At 34.6% G+C, this 23,246-nt stretch overlaps 1 protein-coding gene across 2 annotated transcripts in view; it reads right to left on the bottom strand.

Annotated features, from left to right (window-relative positions):
• The window catches only part of ADAMTS6 (ADAM metallopeptidase with thrombospondin type 1 motif 6), a 133,246-nt gene that overhangs the window by 36,498 nt on the left and 73,502 nt on the right, over window positions 1-23,246 (bottom strand). For both annotated transcript variants that reach the window (XR_011723423.1, XM_071731711.1), the window contains exons 11-14: window positions 22,691-22,832; window positions 12,182-12,289; window positions 6,862-7,007; window positions 4,514-4,577 (exon numbers count right to left, since the gene is read on the bottom strand). Coding sequence is in view for 1 of the 2 variants with exons in the window: in XM_071731711.1 (XP_071587812.1) it covers window positions 4,514-4,577; window positions 6,862-7,007; window positions 12,182-12,289; window positions 22,691-22,832 (460 nt within the window). In the remaining variant the exon portion in view is untranslated. The remainder of the gene's footprint in view (window positions 1-4,513; window positions 4,578-6,861; window positions 7,008-12,181; window positions 12,290-22,690; window positions 22,833-23,246) is intronic.

The following is a 23,246-nucleotide window of genomic DNA, read 5'->3' as shown; positions in this document are numbered from 1 at the left end:
CTCCAAGCTTGAAGAAATAACTGCTCCTTTCATTTACATTTTCCTTACTTTGCATTACCAATTACAGAGTCATAAAGTACCTTTTCAACTTGGAATATGGGTAGATATAAGTGAAATTAATCACTGAGAGAATTATTACAGAAACAGTAATTCTCTGCTATTTCTCATATTTTTCTTCAGCAGCTTCAAAAAAATGGCAACTGATTTTGAATTCACACAGAACTAAGATTACATATTAAAGATTTTTACCAACATTTAAGCATCTGCTGAAATTGAAAGCCTCATCAGACAAGGTATTTGAAATGCAGATTAAAATAATTTTTAAACTGAATGAAAAGAATGTCTTTGTCAGAAATCAGAAGTGTTAATAAATATTACTACATTGTAAGCAACAGAAGAGTCTTTTTTATGTCAGTTTTACTTGTCTTCCTATGTATCTAAGCCGGTTAACAATGTTCAGGAAACTAAAATATATTCAAATGGAAGGTTCACTAAAAAAGTGGATGATAAATTTTTACTGTACAATGAAGGTATTAACATAATAATTATGAGTCTTGGTATACATTATGCAAGCTGTTATAACAGCCGGCCCACTACAATGATTCAGAAACAAGAATTTTATTTTTCCATTTCTAAAGCTGTGGTGATATAAGTTAAAAGAGTGGACATAAGACAGTATTTAAACTTTAAATTTTATCTATAAATTACTCTGTTATCTCCTTCCATTTTTTTTTTTTTAATATAAAACATCTACAGGTGAAAACAGAAGTAGTGCAACTACTTTCATTCAATAATCCTTCCAATGACTGCGGTGAGAATAAAAAATAACTGTTTTTTTAACATATCCCAAGCAGTAAAAGGACCAGTCTTGACCCCACGTCAAAACTTCAGTGAACCTCTCTCATACTGGTCACTACACCCTATTCTTGAGTCCCATTTACTTAGGTACTCATTTACATAGATGGCTGGTATTTTAAGTGCAACAAGTTCCCCCTGCTAGTTAATTATACCACACTTCCAAAAAAAAAAAAAAAAAAGAAGAAAAAAAAATTCAGGAATTCAGGAATTCTGTATTTATACTATTAACTTTTTTTTTTTTTTTTTTTTGCAACCCAAAAGAGGTGGTGGAACCTTCCTCTTTGGGGATATTGAAAAGCCACCTGGACATCATCCTGAGCAACCTGTTTGAGATATGAGCAAGAAGGGCTGTACAAAATGACACCCCTTGTAAGTAAAGCAAAGTCTTTCTCCTACCCTACTAATTATAGACTCTGTTTTTTTTACAATTTAAATGGCTAAAATTACTATATCTTTAATTCATGAGCACAGCACTGACAGTATGACACAAAACCAGCTACACACAGGCATGCATTGTCTGCAGTCTCACTATTGACAAGAGCAGCAGAGAAGCCTGGGAATACCTGGGAGCAGCTAAAGGAACTGTGAGAGCAAAGCCTTCATACAAAGTGCCTGCTTTCTTGTTATTTCATATAGATTTTGAAGTCCTGAAAATTAAATCCTGTTTTCCTTTGCTGCAAGTATATGAAGTACTGTTGAATTAATTTCACAAACTAATATACCAATGATATCTGGATTTTTACATAAACTGGTGTCTTTGACTTTAAAAATTCAAATCCAACAATCAGATTTGGTGATCTTTGCAGTAAGACAAGTCTCCATGTTAACAGGTAAGTCCTCCCAGTGAATACCAAGAAGTGCCAGCCCTCATCTCAGGATCTTTGGTCTTTGTCCAAATCGTTAGTTTGAATACAGCTTTCAGGTGGGTTAGGTAAAGTTTTCAGGCAGTCATTAATATGTGCCTTGATATTCTATTAGCATTTTGTATTTTTAAACATTAAAAATGCTTTTGTTGGAAAAATACATATTCATTGTTAGAGGTAGTGTGTTTGGTGGTAGAAAATAAGCTTCTGGTAAGTGTGTTCTTTCTACCATCCTTCTGTTTCCAGAACTCATTAGCTAATACTCTTTTCTGCTGATCTCAGTGTTTCCATTAGCAGATGCCTTTTGAATTAAGAAGTCATATATGGCTTTGAAAGTGTTTGATGAGAAAAAAACCTAGTAGGAGTGTACATGCTGTTTCCAAAGAATTAAAATGGTCAAAAGAAAGGGCAAGAGAACCAACTCATCTCTGAAAGAAAAAATGAAGTCAAAATGAGGTTTTTTTTTCGTTTCTGAATAGTAGGAGGTTTAGGGAGTGCTATGAATGAAATTACTGATGGGCAATGGATGGTGACAGTGCAAAATAAACTTCAACAAAAAAGATGTACAAACAACACATTTTTCAGAGAAACCATGACAGATTTGCATGCTCTTAATGCTTACATTTATCAAGCATACCATTCCATTAAAAATGTCAAGATCTATGGACTATCATAAATCTTGAAACAAAAATCTACCAGTCTCAGCAACTCTGAGTTATATAGAATGCTAACTATTACTATAAAAGAAATATACTGCAATTGTCAAAACCATTAAGGCAGTAAATTAAAACTTCTTTAAGCACCAATATGCACTGGAAAACCGTACCCACAAAATACAATACAAAAATTACGTAGTCACACTGTAAGAATGGCATTTCCAAATTGCCTGGCCCAAGTCTGCAATTGTTCAAGATTTGGCTTTAAGACTTAGACAATGAAATGTAAAGTTTGTTTTCCAATATCTTGTTTAAATTGTTGATTGAAATACTAGTATAGGTAGGGAACCAGCATTACCAAGTAGAAGAAGTGGTTTGAAATGAAGTAATGGATGCAAATTGCAACACTTAATTAGGAAAAATCAACTGTGCAGGCTGAGGAATCAGAGCAGCTCTTAAGAAATGGATTTGGGCCATACAGATCATCATAGATGAGACACAATATTACATAACATCCTGACAGAATTAAGCAGAACCAAATCTGTACTACTACAGTAAAGTATACATTAAATTTAGCAAATATTGACTGACAGATTTCAACAGACAGATTCCAGTAAGTTCATGTTATAGTTATCTAATTCTTAGGAGAACTTCCTATCAACTGTAAGAATAAGTAACGCACTCAGTGTTACTCCACATTTTCATTTGTGAAATGAAACTATGAAAAATTATTTCTTGCTTATGTTGTCATCCAAACATAAAAAGACCACCAGAGTGAAAATTAAAAAGGGAAATTAATTACAGAGGATCATTAGATCAGCTAGATCCATTCAAATGAAAATTGGACAAAGACAGCCAAGCACAACAATGCATGCACATCTCAGAAAAAAATAAGGTAGTCAAAGTTTTGGAATGGTGCGCTATAATTTGGAAGGTTGCGTTACTGGAAAAAATTAACTGCTCCTACAAGCAGCTCAGCTTCAGTTTCTTTTACAACACTGTGGCCAAAAGGCATAACACACTTCTTGGCTGTGAGAATGGTGCAGCTTTGATTAGCAGTAGAAAAGTAATTTTTAATTGGAAATTTGTAAGACTTCCTAATAATGAGAATAATATTCACAGAGAACTTTGCAGAGATATTATTTTGACAATTAGTAACAACCATAAGAACTTTTTTTTCCTAAGAAGTCAGTCTTCTAACTATAGTATTTTTTCCTGATGTACATCAAAACCAAACAGGTTTAAGGTACTGTGTCCCACTGTTACATACTTTATTGATTTAAGGAAAAAATTTAAGACTAATTTGAATCTCAACTAGTATGAAAGCCTGTTCATGTTTGCAGTGCTACTACTTTGAAACTTACTAGCAAAATTCTTTACTTGTGTGTACATTTTCTGGTTTGATTTTTAACTTGCTAGAATTCTAATTTAGGTTGATAATTTTATTTTATGCATTCATATTCTGACCCATCCCCTCAGTGGTAGTCCATTATTTGATAATGAATGTAAGTAATATAAGAAGGAGTGGATACCTGATAGCAAAACTGCAGGTTTTAAACATAAAAGAAATATATGTTCACAGAATGTGCAATAGGATTGTGTAACACATTAGTATGGGAAGTTCTAAATGTATTAAAAGGATAGGAGGGTTTAAAAGTCAATTCATGGAGGATACGTCCTTCCATTTGTGGCCGTTAATGTGGTACAGATATGATGTAGGGCTAAAGAAGATTTCAGAAACACAGATTCTGGAAACTCATACAGTATATGTATAGAAACGTCATGCCTTTGCTTCCAAAAACTAGTAAATTTTCCCTGATCACCTTACAACTGCTGGGAGACAAGACACTGGGACAGAGAGACCTTTGTCGTCATATGGAATGCTCACTGTTGACATTTAGCATGTGGGAACTCGCTCTAAGCCTTAATGTGAAGGCATCACCACATTGAGACAGTGATCCTAACATTTAACACAACATGTAGGGTACCTGCAATATGGAAGTGCTCTACAGAACTGTTTGCCAATAAAATGCAGAATTCACAGCTTCTCTGAATTGGGAAAAATGTTTTTATTGCTGCTAAAATGTAACACAGACAAGATGACTACACTTCTATAGGGGAAAAAAATTTACTTACATCAGTATTACAAGAGCGATACCGCTTCCTTTCTCCAAGACAATATTTGCCTCCACCTGAAGGCCTGGAAAAGCATGTTTTATATTTTAGTATATGCTTTAGTACAAACACAAGTTCATGAGATATACTAATGCATTATTAGTATACAAACAAGTCCAAGACATATATATGAATAAAAATAAAAGCACATGAAATTTTGAAGGTGCGATTTAAAAATACTTTATTTAATAAGAATTGTAGCATTGACTTGAACAGTAACAGATGGAAAACAGTACTGGTTACTTTAAAATCATCACTCACATAGTGTTTGTATGGCTTGTATAGTTCCCAAGCAACACATCTTAATTGTACTTTGAACACACTAAAAAGCCATCGTTTTTAATTATTTGCTTGCTTTGTAAAACTAGAATGAGGAATATGTAAACAACCTACGTGACACTTCTTAAAAAACATCTTCTCTTATTGCACTTGAAAACACAACAAAATGAAGAAATACTGCCTGCTAAGTACTGGAGCCAGCAAATACTGCATTTTCTAGTTCAAGAATCTTGATTCTCATCTGAATTAAGCAGTATTAAATCTAAGGAAACTCCAGAGTAAGCAGGTTTTTATTAGTGTGAATAAGACATTGGGTTTCAATTTTCCAAACCATTTGAGAACCTTATCTATCTTCCACAGAGGTCAAATAATGAATTAACATTAAATTAAATGGAAGATTAATCTGACATCAGTTCTCTGGCTCATAACTTGAAAGCCAAAAGAAAAACCACTTGGTGTTTGTTTTACAATGAAGAAATAAAATAATTTAGAATTAACTAAAAAGGGAAATAAATACTATTTTTTACATTAAACTTATTTAACAGGGCAAAACTATCCTGGAAACAGGATTTTTTTTCCAAATAGAGACACACCCTCTGCTACTCTCCCCTAGAAAAGCATTTGCTTGCTCTGCGGTTGAACATCTAAAATTTTATCACCTTTAAACATACTAACTCATATACATTGTGAGAAGATAGTTAAAAGGTCTTACGAATTACGCTCCAAAAAAATATTTTGCTAGCATTTTTACATAATGCTGTGGGGTAAAAAACAAATTTATTCTTCTCTCATTAACTGCCCGACGTTATAGATAAATAAAGATAATTTTTGCTATTGAATTGGTTCAGTAAGTAGTGCCGTTTGTCAGATTTGATAATTATTGCTAATGAGAGGAGGTGAACAGACCACCCTAAGCAGCAGTAATATGACGTTATGGTGTCTGCCTTGCAGTGGAAAGCTGATGAAGTTTTGCATCAGTTAATAAGTTTTGCAGCCAGGCTTGCAAAACATAGGTACAAGCAACAAAGAACAGAAGTGTACAGAAAGGAGAAGATAAAAAAGAAGTGACAAAAGCCACAGAATGGATTTCCATGAAAGATGCACAAAAGCTTGATGGTTCCAAGAAAAAGTGGTCTTAAGAACTAATAATAGTGATAGAAATACTGATTATAGGACATGACAAGAACAACGTATGGAGTACGAGAACCATACTTCTGCAAAGACCTATAGCTGTGACAAGGTAACTAGCACAGGGCAAGCAGCAACAGAAAAAAAGCAGTGATGCATTGGGCAAAGGATAGCAATGGAAATAAGTGAGCATTCATCATCTGAGAAGATTTGCTGACAGAGAGAGAGGAGCACTTACCTGACAGACTTTCTCTGGAACAGTGCTCAGGACATTGGAAAGCAGATAGATGACAGGACCAGTACAGATACACACAACAGATCAAGCTGTAGTGAAGAAGCTGGTCCCTCTTGAGAGAGAGTAGATGGACCAGAAGGGAGTAGTGGCAAGGAGAAAAGTTGCTGAATTGTTTTAACAGTCAGTTGGAAGTTAAAACTAAGTATTGAACCTGAGCTCATATAAATTTATTGTATGCAACTCAATATTACTAACTATGGATTAAATGTAAGCAGTTGCATGCAAAAGCTTGGAAATACCACATTGTTTTTTCATAACTGGCAATAGTAATTTTATAGGCTAGACAAGCATTAGCAGTAATATGTCTTAAGAAAGAAATCTTAGGCATGATTTAAATATTTTTTGCATGGATAGCAAGTTACAGAAAGAAAACCATTCTGGATACTGCTAAATATAAATGCAACTATCTTTACAGTACATAAGATATATTGTAAATGTAAAAAGTATGTCTAGTGAACTTCTCCTGTTTAAATGTTTCTGTCTGCTATTTTGAAGACAAATGTTGGCAAACTAGCAAAACATTTTTGCAGATAACATGTGAAACCACAGTTCTGAATAATTTCCAAATGTGTCTTTTTGTTGGCTCCGGCTTACTTTAGCTACTTACGCTGGACTGTCACAGTGTCTTATAGATGAGGAGACTCCTCCCCCGCAGGTCCTGCTGCACTCTCCCCATATTGACCACGGACCCCAACCCCCATCTATGCTCTGGGGCCAAGTGCCAAAAGGTACACACTCTCCCTGATAACACCACTGAAAGATTTCACAAAAAAAAAAAAAAAAAAACAAAAAAAACCACAAAATTAGCTTCCAGGCTGACAGAGTTATCAGGACAGAAAAATATAAGGGTCAGGCAATGACCAATTATAGGCATTAGCATTCTCTGTATAGATAACAAGACTAATATTTTACTTTCTCTAGCCAAGTTTAGACATTGGTGAGGGTGTGTGTGATTTGTTAATTGTCTTTACTAAGTCCAGAATTATAGGACCCTAACACACACAAGAAATTAAAGCAAGGTTAAAATAAAGGTTTTCTTCTTTCTTCATACATCCTCCTTAGTATTTCATGTTAAAGCAACTGCAAGTTGCTTACATTCTTTTAAACACTAAGATTCACTTCTAAGATTAGTTTAGTAAAACACCATCCACTTAGGATTCATGTAAGCACGTCATTAAACAAAATGAAAAATTCCTTGTGATAGTATTTTTCAGAAAGTAATCCCTTACATTGTAAAAAAGCAAATCTGGATGAGGTTACAATGGAAGAAGAATTTGGTGCTGTACTTCATTTACAGTAACCCTACACACATAATAAAAGTAGTGCCAAGGCATCAGACATGCTACAAAAAATCATTATACAATAGTGACTGGCCATGTGCTCAGGAACAGTTTGAACACACAGTCTGTATAGCGCACTCATGCAAATACGCTTCGCGATATTGTTACATGCATCAGACCTATAAAATGAGAGACAAGTCACACAAATGGCTAGTTGTTAAGATACATTTATCATTTCCTTCATCAGAAATTCTTTAAACCACTCAGAAACAATCCTGGAGTCCATAGTTATATCCACATTCTTATGTCTACTGCATCACTGAGAATCTGGAGTAACTCAGTCAGAGAACCCTGTCCCACCATTATAGGCTTAGCTGATAGTGTGATCTGAATCTTCACATGCCTGCTAACAAACAGTGGGCACATGCTGTTTAACTCGCGTGAATTGCCATAGCAGACACAGTATTGACAATTTCCATAAAGAAACACAGACCACTTCTCTGTCCTGAACCAGTCATATGAATTTTAAAAAAGCATCAAGACATAAACAGTAGACATGGACAGACAGACATATCGCTGTCCACCCATAAACACTACTGGAAAATGCAATGTTGAATTTATACTTAAAGATTTAGCAAAGCCAAGTTTTCTCCTTAGACTGACATAAAGCCTGAGTCCTAACAACACTTTTTGACCTCTTTTTGTTCTGTATGGGCTATACCTGTTTTGAAACACAGCTCTTAAAATCCAGCACATTTCTGTTTATTAGCCTCATCCTCTGTCAGGGAAACAAAAGACCAGCTTTAATGTGTCTACAGGAAAGATAAAGCAGACTATTTTAAATCTCAATTTCAAAAAATGTAGCCTTTTCTACCAGGTCTGCTCAGGACAGAGTTTTCCACATGGCAACCTCTTGGGTGCTGCATGTTTGGTTTGAGACCAGTGTGGATAACACACCTATGGTTTAGCCATGGCTTGCACACTATCAAGGCTTTCTCTCTCAACTCGTCACCCAAATGACTAGGCTGAGGGTAGGCAGGGTGTGGGGAGGGCATGCAGCAGCTATAGCTGACTCAAACTGACCAAGGGAATATCCCATAACACTACAAAATCATACTCAGCAGTAAAATTGAGGAGAGGGGGGGGAGGTTTGCAAGGTAGCCAATGCTTAGAGACTGGATGGGTAGCAATTGACTGCCTTTGATCTCTTTGTTCTCTTTTTCTTTCCTTAACTTACAGAACTGCCTTTCACACCTCGTGAGTTTGTTTCACTTTTGTCTGATTCTTTGCCCCATCCCTTGGAGGGTACTGAGGGAGGTTGAGGTGAGGGGCTGTGGGAGTATCTGATGGATAGAATCAACTCACCACACCTTCCCTCAGGAAAAAAAAAAAAAAAAAAAAAAAAAAAGACACAAGGTTCCATGGAGTGGTACTGAGTAAAGCTCTATCGCTGTTGTTCTAACATCACAGACCAGAGGTTTGTGCCAATAAAAAGGCATCCATCAGAGCTTCTCTTTGCTCTAGACTGTCAGTCAATGAGTAGCACATAATGCAGTCATACAGTGAAATCACATTTTTAGCTAGTATAGGCATATCCCTGTGGCAGAGTATTTTGCAATGCCTCTATTGATGTTAATTATGATGAAGCATGAAGTATTTATGTGAATTACATGGCAGGGATCAAAATCTTCCCACTTTCTTTATATTATAGTACAAATTATGAGATAGTTATTGTATTAAAGACAACAATCTCCTTTGGCACTCTTTTCAAGGTTTCATATACGTAACTGAAAAGTTATTCAGTCCTGAAGTAAAAAGCTAAAAATCAAAATAAGCTTTTAAGAGTAAAATTGTATTATAACCTGCTTTAAAAGATGTCATATATAAGAAAAATGTCAAAAGCAAAGTTAAGAAATTAAGCATACTCAGAGTTAAACTCGCAAGAATACAATATAAAACAAAACATCATCCCAACCCTATACTATCATAACTTTACACAACAGGCAGATGCATTTCATATATTTTATTTTTCCAAGGCTGTGTAAGAATCTTGTACTCTGTGATTTCCTCTGTCATTCAAACATTGTCTTCCACAGTCCCATATTCCCCTATAAAAACTCCCTAAATTGTGTTTCATTTACATCTCTAGCATGGAACTAAAGAATTATATTAGAAAAAAAAAAGTAATTACTTTATGTTCAAAGACAAAATAAACATTCCTGTTTGTCTTATGCTTTTATATGCACCATTTCATCACCAGAGTCTTCTTAAAAATCTGTCAGTTCATTTACCATCACCAGCACATCTCTGTATAAACCAGAGAAGGCAATTTCACATGCATTCAAAATCATTATTATAAACTGGGGAAAAAAATATACCTTTTTGAACCCAGCCAAGATGTAAAACCCCTCACCAAAGCATGAACGTAATAAAAGTTCAAAACAGAACAGTGGCACAATTCCATCAGCAGCAAGAAATCACTATTGTCTTTCCCTGTGTAGAAAACAGCCGAGTAACATCTATGGAAACACTCTAAACACATTCAGGCACAAGCAGACACCTATTGTGGAAAATTTTAACCCAAAGAGTTAAAAGTTTGGCTGGCTAATATAAGCAACTGAAAGAAAGTTTTGCCATAGAGTGTTAGGCCATTTGAAGTGTAGAAATCTCTCCCAAGTCTCACAATAATACATAAATCCACACTGCATAAAATTCTGCTTTGAGTTAATAGTGACAGCAGATTTACATTAGTGAAACTAAATGCAGAAACTGACCCTCCAAATATGATGAAGTACTCTAAGATCATTTCAGGCCTCTAGAGCAGGGAACATCGTTTATTAAGTACTTGGACAAAGCCCAGCAAAATAGGGCCTAATTTGGCTGTGGCCTTTAGGTGTGACTGCAATATAAACGCAGTGCTGTATTAGTAGTACTAGTAGTAGTAATAACAACAACAATAATATGTTATGGAACTGTAACCTATTCTTTTCTCCATAGTGTACAGTAAAGAAAACTACATATTTGGAAAGAGGTCATGTTTTCTTGGGTTTTTTTTATTAGGAGCTATTAATGTATAGCAGTCTTTGAAGCTGTTTACAGAAGTTTACAGATACAATACTCTGCTGGTAACAGGCATGAACAGCTTAATTTTGTAAAACAGTACAGATTCTCTTATTGTCCTCTAAAATCTAATGACAAAACAAGATACTGATGACTCGAAAAGGTGTTTTGCAGAGAGCAAACTCATTAAGGCCTCGGGCAAGTGGACATGGTAACAACGTCTTAAAGCACCTCAACTTGTTCATTGTAGTCTTGTGATTTAAAAATAATAAATTGAGGTAAATTGCTCCTTGTCATTGACCGTTTATTTATTGTCCAAAATAAACTTAGACTATTCATTTACTAGTACAGCTTCTAATATTTCCTATTACTAAAAAAAAAAAAAAAAAAAAAAAAGGTAACATTTTTGGTAGAATGCAAACATCTCTCTGTTTTCATTGGCTAACTCTAAGTATTCTAGTTGTTTAAATGACCTCTTCAATGAATTTATTTAGCATGGTTTACCAATATTTCCAAACTCAGCATGAAAAAGCCATTGTAACGCTGCTAGGTCATGGGCTCTGAATGAAGCCATCAACAAGCATTAATAAACTCTGACAGTTGCCCAAAAGCTTTCATTCTTTTTGTTTAAACATTGGATTGCAAATCAAAATGCAGCGTAATCTTTGTTGAAAGTAGCCCAGCCAGCATGGCGAAAGTCGGTATGAGAATAGGTGTGAGCGGTCAACATTAGGAAAAAATCCAGTCTGGAGCAGTGAATCTTAAAGACAGATGCAGCAACTCTCAGACAGATACTGGAAACTGTTTAATATATGGTATTAACTTCTATTCCTAGTATGTGTCCCATAAATAAATAATTGATGTATTTTTCTCTCTTCTTTAAGACTTGTGTAGAATTTGCCTTGTAATAGAGAAACGCTTTTTTACTATTCATAGTCTAAAACTAAGTTTCAGAATTTTATCTGAAATTATTGATATATACAGACATAATTTTAAAACCAAAATTCACATGTTCAGACCAACTATATAAACAGTATAATTAAAACCAAAAAGAATAATTCCAAATCAAAACAGAAAGGCCACTGGGGAATATGGGCTCTTAGAAAGCCTTTTTGTTATGGCAATAAGTTTTCTATATGCTTGCATGGTTCAGTTCATATCTGAAGGATTTAAAATTTATTTATCTTCAAACAAAGTCATAGAGTTTAGGCTTCAGATCTATGTTACTGATTTTCAAAGTCCATGCTAGACCTAGAGTTGTAACAGTCCTTTATGGAGGCATGATACAAAATTTAATGAAGACTAAAATAAAGAGGTTTTTTCTTAAAAGTATTTAAAAATACACAGAGAGTATGTAACAGAGTTGAGGTGTGTTTCCTTTAATGCAAGGTACTGAATGTTATATGAATTTATTAAATTACATATATAAAATAATTGTGGAATGATTTTGTAGGACACTTCCATTAGGCTGCAAATTTATTCTTATATAGTAACACTTTTTTTGAACTCTTATGGTTCGTCATACACACCTACATTTTCTAGTTCTTTTTTCCCATAGTCTTTAAACTATTAATTTCTTCTACTCACCCCCTTTTCAATGTTCCCTGTTTGGCAAAGAGTACCTTCTGCTGCTGGAATGCTGTTGGTAACACAGCGGTTGCTTTTGCTGAGGCACCAGAGCTCTCTACACACTTCCTAGGAAAGAAGGCAGAAGCAAGTTGATCAGAATAACAGCCTAAAATTGCTTCCAGTCCTCACTCACACATGTAAACACAAATTTCTGTTGAACAGAGACTTCTAAGAACTAGGCTGGAGAGATGTATCTATAGATGACTGTGAAATATTCTGGAACAATTTCAAAGGTCTAAGAATATTCTGCAAAAAAAACAAATGTGAAAAGCATCAAATTACAAGCTACAAGAATGTGTTTTTCACACCTGACATGCCAGTTATGTTTTATACTTGATTTTTTCTTCAGTAGTGCTAATGCTGGGCTCAGTACATCTCAATGTTGCTGCAAAAGTATTCTTCAGATGTGCTGTAGCATCTCATTTACTGTCACTATGTCCCTCAAAATTACATGGCAAAAGTATACTATTAATTTTGAAATATGAAACTGCAAAAATTGGTTTAGATTCCTTCAGTTCAAATTGAAGTTTTGGAGCTCAGACTACTTGCACTCCACTTCTTTAACACTTGCTAATAGAATGCATGTGTATGCAGTACTACTGGAGCTATGTGCTAAAATATTTCCTTTGGGCTTTTTAGATTTGTGGCTGATATTTCATAGATTATTTAGCCTATCCTACTTCCCTATGCTGTCAATGTTAAACAAACCCAGGTTCTAAAATAATCTTTTTTCCTACCATACTTTCTCATTTAGTTTTGCACACTTAGTCATTTAATTTAAGCCAGTTCTGTTGACATTGGAGATTCATTGTTAAAACTATCTGAGGGGTGAAATTCATAATGTGGCTGAACACTGGAAATCTGCATAGTTGCTTCAGTTGCCCTTGGATTTAGCTCTCTATGTAGAATGAAAACAGAATTGTTTTGCTTTTACAGTAAATTACTTACATGATGTATTACTTCGAGATCTATGCTAAAGTTCACAACCTGTTTACAGATACTTTCTAAACATTTTTTTTAAATTTCAAACATACTCTGCCACTAAAACTGATCTTTAATTATATCCTACAAATACTCCTTTTAGAGATTCTACAGCTGAACTTAGTACAAATAGCAAAAAATGAAAAGACAATGTGAGTAAATGAAAATTATTAGACATCCCGCTCTCCTGTAAAGTTTGTTGTTTCTCTGAGGAAATGAATATCCGGCATCTAAGCTGTGTTATGTTTTACCTTCAGATTCATGTTTCTTGTATGGAACTGCATATAGAAATGGATCTAACTCACTAGCAGCTGCAGCAACAGTTCAAGAGTACAAGCATTTTTTTAATAACGCAAAATTCCTTCCCAAGTTTAAAATCAGCTGGTCCCATTAGACAGGATAGGGTTAGGTTTATGAAAACATAGTGTATTTAGCTTCATGATTGGTAGAAGCAAGGTAAGTTTTTAAAAATCCATTATAAACATACTATATTAGCATAATCTCAAATTATGAGGAACAAATCCTGATTATTTCTGATTTTGACAATTAGGGCCAAGGTATCTCATTCTGTTTGGAGGGTGCCTCCATGAAAACTCAAGCAAATTGAGAAGAAATACTGCGTGTTGTAAAAGCTATTAGTTGCATAACTGTAACTATCTTATTTTTTAGATTTCTTTTTTTTTAAGAAATAGAAACACTTTGAATATTCACTGTCTTGAATCCCTGAATAAAACACTTGCTTTTGCCACTCAGCTGATAAATATTCAGATTAAGATACACACAAGTAAATATATGGTTTAGAGTATCAAATAAAACAGGGAAAGAACAGAAGACACATCACAAAGAATCTTGAGAAATATAACAAGATCACAAATTTCACATCCATTAAGGTGCTAAAAACTCACATCTAAATCAATCTTTAATCCAAACTTCAATACACTATGGGTTTCAAAGTAAACCTGTTTGTTTTTTCTCTTAGTATGAGGTGTTCCTGTCATATTCTTGACATATTTCCTTTTACATTTATTTTCCCATTTTGCTGAGCAAAATTAATGAAATTTAGTTGCTTATGTTTCATGTGTGGTTTACATTGTCACTATTAAAACCGTCAGACTGTGGTGATTCTACTGCTGACTTTGTCTTTATTTTCTATCTGATGAAATGCAAATGTTAAATTAATAGCTGCGCTGACTTTGTGAAGTTTGGTTCAATGTTCTGAAAAGCCAAAAATTCAACTGCATTAAGAAACAAAGATGTCATCCATTCCAATATAAAACGAAACAAAAAAATCACATTTGAGTAACAGTCTGGAATTTGAAAACATGTATTTCAGGGTTATTTGAATCCAGAATGCAGGTTTGTGCTCCAAAGTTTACATGCAGAATTTCACTTCTCATATGCCTACACAAGTATACTATCTATATATTAACATTACGGGAAGTAATAATTAAAACATTGAAAGGATAACATAGCCAAGAGCAGTTAACAATTTCCTTCTGATAGGAATCTTTCTGTATACTCAGGCTTCTTTGTGGTATTAGACTGACAGATTTACTGAACACCACTCAGACATTTTAATTCTAAACAATCAGTTGAACTGTGAATTAACAGATACAGCACACCTAAACTATTTCAGTAATTCATCTCTTTGCAGAATGATTCTAAGCATGTCAGCTCATCTCCCTACTCCAAAAAAGGAGAAAAGTATTTTCCCAAATGCTTAGAGAGACAGAAAGGAAAGCACTAAATCAAAACTAGGTATTACTGCTAACATACTCAGGTAGTCCTTATTGAGACCTTAATTTCAACAGCAGTTTGCCTCAGTAAATCCCTGAATACAAAACAGAAGTAAAATTAAATTACTATGGGTTGTATCATACTATTAATATTTGAGCACAAACCTCTGTGCTTAAATCATTAAGTTTAATTTGAGACAGACATACAGTGTCCCAAAATCAACAGAGTATTTCCTAATGGAAAGCTATGTGAAACATAGAAGATTTATTAACTAAAATAACCCAACCTATCAATTGGTTGGATCAACTTTTACATAAGAAAAGTTACAGAAAATATTTTTGTATTTTCTTTGAAATATAGCCAAATATTCTTCCATTGCTTTGCATTTAAAAGGAAGAGTAGCATCTGAAGCATGAACATTCAATGACAAAAAACATCAAAAGCAATTTGAAAACAAATAGGATACCTAAAAACAAACTGAAAACTCACCTGTGCTGTTATTTCATTAAATGAAAATGGAGTTGTACCAGGTAATATGGGCATGTCTTTATTTTCAGCTGGTTTTGGAAAGCTAACAGAGAAATTCTTACTAAAATGATAAAACTTTCAGTTCTCCAGCTCAGCCTTATACCTAATACTAACTAAGCCTTGTAACTATTGATTTGAGCTATTCCCTTTCTATCACCATCCTATCTATAGTATCTCTAAGCAAATGGGTTTTTTTATCAGCCAGCCTGAAAAACATATGAGGAACTGCCCTTGGAGTATACTGCTTTTTTCTACACACTGAAACTCACATACACATGCACACACACCAACCCACCCACCCGCACCCAGAAACATACAGTGACCCTTTAGGGTAGTTCTTTCTTCACTGACAGATACAAGATGAAGCTAGTGTATTTTTTGCCAACATTGAATTTGTATAAATAATTTACTGAAAGCTATAGAAAGAAGTATAACCTGAAAATTAATCCATGATCTCAAAGTCAATCTCCATATGTGTGAATTTAATAATTATTAATTTGTAAAGCGAACAAGGGAAAGTGTTTTAAAAATCCAGGAAACATAAACTGAAGCTGAGGCCTGCCACAAAGTCAAGACAAGATATATGACAACCTGTAACAGTGTATCTTAGGGCTCCATGACTTCAGTTTGGAATTCAGATGCTTATATTTGCAGTAAATTAAACAAAGCTGAACCCATCTAGAGAAAAAAAAACAGCAAATCAAATTATCTTCCTTTTGCCTAAATGTTATCAATGATGGAGCCTCCTTCTGTTGTGTCATGCAGAGTTACATTTAGGCATTACAAGTTATGTAACGTGTAAGCATCCCATATCATAATAATGATAAACAGTAACAATACAGCACAATGAAAACTCAGTAGTATGAGCGAAGATCAAACTACTGTGCTGTTCTTAATGTTTTCAACACTAATGAAAGCTTCCCACAAATTTGGCCCATAATACTAAAAAAAAAAATTAGATGGGAAATACATTAACAATGCACATTCAAGTCTGATACTTTGGGAGTTTCATTTTTTGTTAATTTTCTTAATTCTTTGTTCAATTTTAAAATGTTAATTATGATGTTATGTTACTTCAGCACATTTAATCTATAATATGCTGCACCTCTTGATGAGCATTTGCTAAAATACAGCATGAAAATAATTAGCTTAAATGGTAACTTAACAAAATTCAGACCCGAAAAGCATCAACCCATGGCATTTGCAGCTTTGCTGCTGAAATACTCATGGCAACACAATTTATGACTAGAAGACTATACATAATTATGGGTGAACTTCAGAAAGTTCAGAATTTAGTTCAGATAAGCACCCAAAAGTTACCCTTTTAGTGCTCCACTACCAAGTGCTCATTCAGTGGTGCAGCATCTTACGAATCACAATGTGCTGAAAGAGTGTGAAACAGAATCCAAAGCTTAAGTTGTACATTCCTATTGTTACCAGCATTCTTCCCTAAATAATGGGTGCTTATGTGAACCTAACAGAAACTACAGAAGCCCCACAAGCTCAATCACCTACAAATAGCATCTTCCCTTTGAAACCCATGCAAACTATCCCATCTTTATTCTAAACACATTCCAGTATCTGAAATCCCATTACTGCTCCTAATGTCATGTAATGTACTCCTTCTGCCTCGATCCTTAGCTTCCCCTAGCACTTTTAAAAACAGTTTCCATAAGATCTGGGAGCGCTGGTGTTACATCTGTGCCTGCTGTGAAAGAGAAAAAAGGAAGGGAAAAAAAGGAAGGAAGGGAAAAAAAGGAAGGAAGGGAAAAAAAGGAAGGAAGGGAAAAAAAGGAAGGAAGGGAAAAAAAGAAAGGAAGGGAAAAAAAGAAAGGAAGGGAAAAAAAGAAAGGAAGGGAAAAAAGAAAGGAAGGGAAAAAAAGGAAGGGAAAAAAAGGAAGGGAAAAAAAGGAAGGGAGTGGGGGACAAGATAGTACTGGGGAAGAAAGAAGAGGACTACAGAAACTTGTAAAACCACTTCAGAATTCAGGAAAAGTCAAACTTCTGTGATTTCCCTTGGCTATACACATCTTAACAATTTAGGAAAAAAAATGGGGGAACAAACAAAAGTCACCTTAAGAATAAAGCTGAAAGTATTTCAAATGTTCTTACTGAAATCAGTAAACAAATCCTAACACAAGAAAAGCTCGAAACTTTCATGACTGAAAACTTTAATCATTCATGTAAAAGGCCTGCAAAATAGTAAGGAGGTTTTGCACTTGACCAGCAAGACCTTATGAAGTGAAAAATAATAGAAAGGTTGTAAAATAAGATAATTTTTTTTGCCTGATAATGGTTTTAACCCCACTTTGTGAGCAACGTCATATAAATCCATCTGATCAAACTACTTTTGGTCTGCTAACAAACACCAAGTATGAAGCAACCTAGTCATGGTATGGTATATGAAGCTGGGGGAAGAAAGTAACTTTTCAGAGAGTTACTAAGTAGTATGTACAGATTCAGCTCTACATACAACAGAACACACACAATCATAGAGTCACAGTATTAACAGGTGAGGGAATGAAAGGCAGATACGATGCAAAGGTAACACCAGCAACTTCTCTGCCTTCCGTGAAACAAAAGCTTTCAGAATCTGCTTCTATTATCCAATAAAGACCCTACATGAATTTTACCACCTCTCTTTATTTAACTGGAGTAAATTGTACCAGTGTTTCATGAAAATACTGAGTCTAATTCACTAAGATGAAAGTTTATATTACCTGATTACAACCCTTGCGTACAAGAATTTATTTACTCTCCCAGCTTTGAAAGTTAGCTGATTGATGCTGGTTTTTTATGGCCATTACTAACTGGATCAGCTAAACTTTCTGTCTCTGAATTGGCATATAGGAAACTGGTAAGCAGTGAAGTTACCACAACTACCATGTTTTGTATTTCTGTAGCCCACACTTACCTAGCAACTTTCCATTAATGCAATTAGCTTTATGGCCACTCCCTGTAACTCATTAAAAACTTCCTAGAGACAACAAAGGCAAGGGAAGCTATTGAAGGCAGCATGAGATTTTTTTATTCTAGGAATATGTCTTCATTCTGCCTGTTTACAAGTTTTTTCATTGCTTGACCTCTGTCTTCCAAAATGCACTAACAAATGTGAATAAAAATTTGAGTTCAAAGATATTTTTGTTGGCAAACTAACTTCAGGGCTTGGGTTATTGCAAACATAAGACTATGACAAAGAAGAGAACTACCTGTCATCAACTAAAATACATTTCGAGATGTGTTGAACTCTGGCGTGAAATACAAAATGATCCTGCTGGTATCAGTGAAGCCATGTTTGCAAAAGAAAGGAGCTTTGTCCCCTTTTCCCCCTTACTCAATTTATTTACTTACACCTATAATGTTCAAAAAGCATAAAATGCAAAAAAACATACAAAGAATTGTAAGACACTATTTCTGAAACCCAACCTAGCAGCCAACAGTTTCACAGATAATAAAATGCACCACAGCTATATTAAGCACATGCATAAAGTATTAACTGCTGTTAAAATGTCTGAGATTTTAGCCTCTGTCCTAAAAATGTGGGGGTCTCTAACTTACAGTCAGGCATATTTCGGGTATTATTTAAACTCATAAAACAGATAAATTCAAAGAAAAGAGAGAAATTCTTTCCTGCATTAACTCAGACACAGCCAACAGTCAATTATTATTAGGCAACTGCTCAACTGTTAAGGAGGTAAAGAGTCCAGGAAAGAAGTTCTCCTTATACTTACCTAAACAAAAGAATTTTAAAAGGTTCTGAACTATCAGGGGAACTGGCATACAAAGAAAGCAAGGGAAGGAAACACATTTGATAATTAGCAGAATTATCAGAATTCTGCTTTACCCCAGAAGATGTATCATACCTAGTAGCTACACAAATGAACAGGGACTGGCACTGTTCGTACCAGCCTCAAAACTACCACTACAGTGAATCCAGGAAAGTACCTGAAAGCATGCATTGCCTTTAGGAAAAAGCTATGTGTCAGCACTGTATGGCAAAATTTCCACCATTACAATTTGGCTCACTGTAAGGCATAAATTTAACACTCTGCTGAATCTGAAAGTGTGCTCTAACAGTGAGGTATTTTACATAGCTTGAGGTACTACCTCCTAATTATTTTTATTCAAAGTATCTAATCCTTTGTTTAAATTATCTGAAATTGCTCTTGTATCAGAAATAGTGCAGTATATAGAACAATGCACATGTAACATTAGAAGGAACAATATTGTTTTCTAATACGTAGTTTCATTTTTTCAGCTCAAAGAGTTGAAGTAGCCCTTTGAATTCTTGTCTGACCTTGTATGCTTAACAAATACAGGGAAACCTGACCAATAGCCACAACATTTTTGATGAAACAGCTCTGTTCATAAGTGACTGAACTAAAGTTTAATTAGGTCTAACAATAATATCAAAACAACTGTAAGAGAGCTCCTTGTAAGGCCAAATTAGCTCCTTTTCAGTAAATATACACACAAGAAGGCAGAGACTTCCAGTCCCTTTAGTACTTTAGTTCTGATGCCTCCCTGGTTCAAACACCTCCCCATGTATTTAGCTCCAAGCTCCTAAGTGAATAAGGCTTTAGACACTTAAATGTGAAAAATTTTTTGCAGGATTAAGATGTCATTTATGATCAAAAGTAACAGTTTAAAATGAACATATAGAGGAAATGGATGAGGAAATAGGGGAGAAAAGTCAATGAACACAGTTTAACATTGGAGCTAGATGGCTGAAAAGGAATTTTTCTAAAGGTTAATACGACATTACAATAGAATTTCGGTGCAGAAAGAACATGAAAATTTTCCAAGTTACCTTAAAAACACCAACAATCCCAACAACTACATACAGCAGAGTCCAAAGCAGAGTTTTTTAGCCTTTGATTGAGAGTCTGTTTCTATTGTCATGTCTCACCATCTCCAATCAGTGAAGAACATGAGCAAAAGAAAAAGACAAGCAATTTTCTCTGAGATTTCTTTGATTTATAATTTCTTTCGTTATGGGTCACTAAACCCCATCTTGAAAAACCTGCTCTAGCCCTTTTTTTACCAGTCACTTTAAAAAGAAGGGACTAAGAGAAGTGCTAGAAAGATGTTAGTATCCTAAACTAGGTCCACAATTAGGGATTTTTACTACATTTAATTACATTTCCATACCTGCACATGTGTAGAATAAGACCAGTGAACTAATAATGGCATCTTCATGTGAATAGCTACACCAAGTAGAAATGTCCAAAGCACTGGCTGTTCACTTGTGTAAATGAGAGTTGAGCAGTGTATACAACTTAACTTTGTCTGGAACTTAGATCTAGTTCCACTACTCAGTTCTAAAAATCTTTTCACATATTAATAGGCATTTCTTGGGTGGCTATTTTCCATCTGCATTACCACCTTCCAAAGACTTTTCTTCCCACTTCAAAATTATCACCCGAAATCTGTATGATCATAATAACCATTTTCTCATTTTCAGAGCACTATGGCAGACAGTATTTTCAAATGTAGACACTGTTTTAAATACATACGATTTTTTAGACTGGTATTATTAACAGACTTCTACAATAGCCTCTTATATTAATATATGCGGTATGAGTCCTGTTACATAAAAGAGGGGTATTTTTTATGATCTTTAGCAGTTATGCTAACATTGATGGTTCACTGATGGAACAATACTTTGCATCAGTTCAGAGGACTGGTAATGTCACATGAAGATGTAACTTCTTTTAAGCGTTCACTTTTTTTTTTTTTTTACTACATGAGAAACCCCCCAAAAACCCTATAAAACAAAAATAAAGCAGAAGGCAGACAGTCAAGATTACCTACACATCTTCATTACTTCCAATCATTCCTGGTTTTAGAAACTTGTTTAAGTAAGAAAGTGTATTGTGCAGTGTGATCATCACAACAACTACAGAGTTTAACACTTTTTGAAAACAATAACATACATACGGAAAAGGCAGGTTTTGCACGTTATTAACTACACAGTTTAATTAAAAATGCGGTATATTTCCAAAGTCTATAGATGATGGATTAAATATCTGCAAATAAAAGTGCATGTGGTGAGATTTTGTAACAGAAAAAAAAATTACTTTGATGCAGTGACAGGAACCAGGGCCATTAAGGGACAGTGGTGGGAAGTGACAACTTAAACAGGAAAAATATAGGCCAAAATAGGTTTCATCAGAGATCAGGAAAGACTCCATGAGCTAGCCAACCAGCTACATACATCCTTTAAGTTCTTTGCACAATGCGCTCTGCCAAAGAGATATCCCAAGAATAATGTTGTATTTATCACCCCTGGGATATTAAAAATGGGCTTTCTTTGTAGCTAGTGATTAGAGAAGTAAACAGAATTAAAATTCAATTATTACATCGTTTTACTTGAATCATCTGAAAATTTAAATGTTTACTTTTAAACCACTAGATATGTTTTCAAGGTTTATTTAATGTAGTCTCAGCTGATTGTTTGATGACAAGCACAGCAAAATGTATCATTCTACTACATGATTTGGGATGTAAGATTTTAACTATTTATAGATTTATTGCATCATGGCCTACCTGTGCAGATTTTTATTCTACTGTAGATTCATTTGTTTATTGTTTATTGAGCACTAGTACTTGCAGCCAAGGCTTTGCTAGTATGTAGCTATTCATTAGTCTATTCAGTTATCTAGCTTCATGTTCTGCTGTTGCCATAACCATAATTAATCATTCCACAAAGAGATCTGAACAATGTGAGAAACAATAAACTCAATATCAGAAAAAAGAAGAAAAAAAAGCAAATCACAAAACAAAAACCAGACCTGACAAGTCAATACAAGTACCACAGCAATTTCAAAATGTAGCTTTAAATTGAAAAGTTAAAGCTAGCACAACAGATTTCATGTTTCACGATCAATACAACATGAATCTGATCTCAGTTAACTGAAATCTGGAAAAATTCCGTAGTACACTTCATGAGGAGCAGGATCAAGTGCTCTGCTCTCCTTTTTTTCCTAAAATTAAAGAATGCTTTCCCCAGATCATTGTTACCCACCCAGCATACAAAAATGACTCAAGCAAAAGATGCAGCATAAGGATTAAAATGTACTCTTTGCTTACGTATGATGGCACCAGACACGTTGTGGAAATCTGTTCCCCACTACTGCATCTAACTAAAGATTTATGTTATAAAGGAATATATACAAATGACTAAGCAGAACACTCAGCATAAGGATTAAGACTTCTTACCCCATATTTACATTGGCGGGATGTTGCTCCATACTGGAAGCGACACTGTTCATCAGCATCATACACCTGACCTGGGGCCACAGCTGGATAAAGAAAGTCACGCTTGGGAGGCTCATTATCAAGGCAAGTACCACGGCCCGAACTGTTCAACATAAAGGACCAAATCAATTAGGAACTCTACTGACTGTAAATGACAGTAATGATAGCTAGTATCATGTATCTAGTTCTTACTTTTAACAGCACTGGGTGTTGACACAAATATGATCGCAATAAACAAACAGAAGTAGGATGGCACACTTAGTACCATAGTAAAAAAAAAAGTAGAGGGAATTAAGATCTTAAAATAATTTTTCATCATTATTAACAAAAAATGCTTATTTTAGATTGTGAAATAGATTTCATATATTATCCTTTTTTAAAGTGTGATAATTTCTGAGCCACACAAGACTGATTTTCATTTTTGTTTTAAAATTCCTATTTGATTTCACTGAAGAATAGCTACATTTGGTCACAAGATGAAAAATAAACAAATTAGGCAATTAAAACAAGTTCATTT

The sequence above is a fragment of the Heliangelus exortis genome, chromosome Z (assembly GCF_036169615.1).
Source record: "Heliangelus exortis chromosome Z, bHelExo1.hap1, whole genome shotgun sequence".
NCBI classification, from domain to species: domain Eukaryota; kingdom Metazoa; phylum Chordata; class Aves; order Apodiformes; family Trochilidae; genus Heliangelus; species Heliangelus exortis.
The sequence above is the reverse complement of the archived record's forward strand: the minus strand, read 5'-3'. Positions and strand labels throughout refer to the sequence as shown.